The sequence below is a fragment of the Dipodomys ordii genome, unplaced genomic scaffold (genome assembly GCF_000151885.1).
Source record: "Dipodomys ordii isolate 6190 unplaced genomic scaffold, Dord_2.0 Scaffold108, whole genome shotgun sequence".
Lineage (NCBI taxonomy): Eukaryota > Metazoa > Chordata > Mammalia > Rodentia > Heteromyidae > Dipodomys > Dipodomys ordii.
In genome coordinates, this window is record NW_012267324.1 from 1,796,098 (window position 1) to 1,797,391 (window position 1,294).

The following is a 1,294-nucleotide window of genomic DNA, read 5'->3' on the forward strand; positions in this document are numbered from 1 at the left end:
GTCGGGGGCAGCGAGCGCCGGGGCCGCCGTCCGCCCGGGGCGCCGACCCCTCTGTCCGCCTGGGCACCGACGCCCCTACCTGGCAGGCGTCCGTCCCCTCGGAAATGGCTTCCACGAAGGCGGCCCGCGCCGCGGCGAGGACCGCGAGCAGGAGCAGAAGCTGCGGGAGCCGCGGGGTGAGGGACCAGGCCATGGCGGCAGGCCGGCAGGGGCGCGGAGGCCGAGCCGGGGAGGCAGGGGCGCGGAGGCTGGGCCCGCCGCCCGGGAGGCGCCTTTAACCCGCGCTGGGTCCACCCAGTCGCGTCACCGCGAGACCACGCCCACCTCACAGCCACGCCCCTGAGGAGCTGCAGGACGGGATTGGATCTCCGCCGCCAGCCCCGCCCGCGTGGCCCCGCCCCCGCGTGGCCCCGCCCCTCCAGAGGCCTTCAGCGCTTGGACCCCGGTGCGGCGCGGGCCGCCTTCAGAGGCGGGGACGGCGGGGCTGGGGCGGCACCTGCGTAACCCGGATCTCCGTCCCCGCTGTAGTCTGCCCCGCAGGAGCCTGCACGTCGGGGGTCCTCGTTCCCCAGTTCTTGGGTTGGGGACCAGCTGGCGCCATCCTCCGCGGGGGGGTGGGGGACGGCCCCAGGGCTGCTGCCGGCCTCCTGCGCGCCCGCTTCCCAGTCACGGGGACGCGGCGGGGTCCCCGCAGCAGAGCCCCGGAGGGCCCGGGCAGAGCGGGGACGCCCTCCAAGGCCGGCCGAGCCAGACCGTCGGTCCCGTGGAGAGGAGCCCGCGTCCCTGGGGCGCCCCGAGTGCGGGGCCTCTGGCCCCCCTTCTGGGTGGCCACCGGCTCTCCGGGCACCCGAGCGGCCACAGCCGAAGCCCGCGGGGTGCCAAGGTCCCGGGCCCGCACCCCGTTCCTCCCAGCCCGGTGCGCCGGTGCGTGGACGCTGGGCCCAGACGCAGAGCGGCGGCGCCCGGCGGGGGAGGCCGGCCCCGAACCCACGTCCTCTGCCCCCCCCCCGCCCGGCCCGGGCTCAGGGTCCCCTGGGAGCTGGGGCTCCCACACACAGCAGCCGCCAGGGTCAACGGTTTATGTCGTACCAGTGACAACGTACCGGCCGGAGTCGGGCCGTGGGGCCCCGGCCCCGAGGGAGGAAAACACGGGTGTCACAGTCCGGGGAGGACGGGGGCGGGGTGACGGGGTGTGCCGGCTGGCGGTGGTGTGCGGTCCCCCGCCGGGGTCGGGGGGCTTCTCCCCAGCGGCTGGTTTCACTTCAGCCTTGATAGGGGAAGTTGGGGTCCGGCG

At 77.1% G+C, this 1,294-nt stretch overlaps 1 protein-coding gene across 1 annotated transcript in view; it reads right to left on the bottom strand.

Moving 5' to 3' along the window:
• Positions 1-428: 428 nt before the first annotated feature.
• Positions 429-1,294, bottom strand: part of Mast3 (microtubule associated serine/threonine kinase 3) — a 40,209-nt gene continuing 39,343 nt past the window's right edge. The window contains exon 34 of the mRNA XM_013028329.1: positions 429-935. Within this exon, the coding sequence (XP_012883783.1) occupies positions 429-935 (507 nt within the window). The remainder of the gene's footprint in view (positions 936-1,294) is intronic.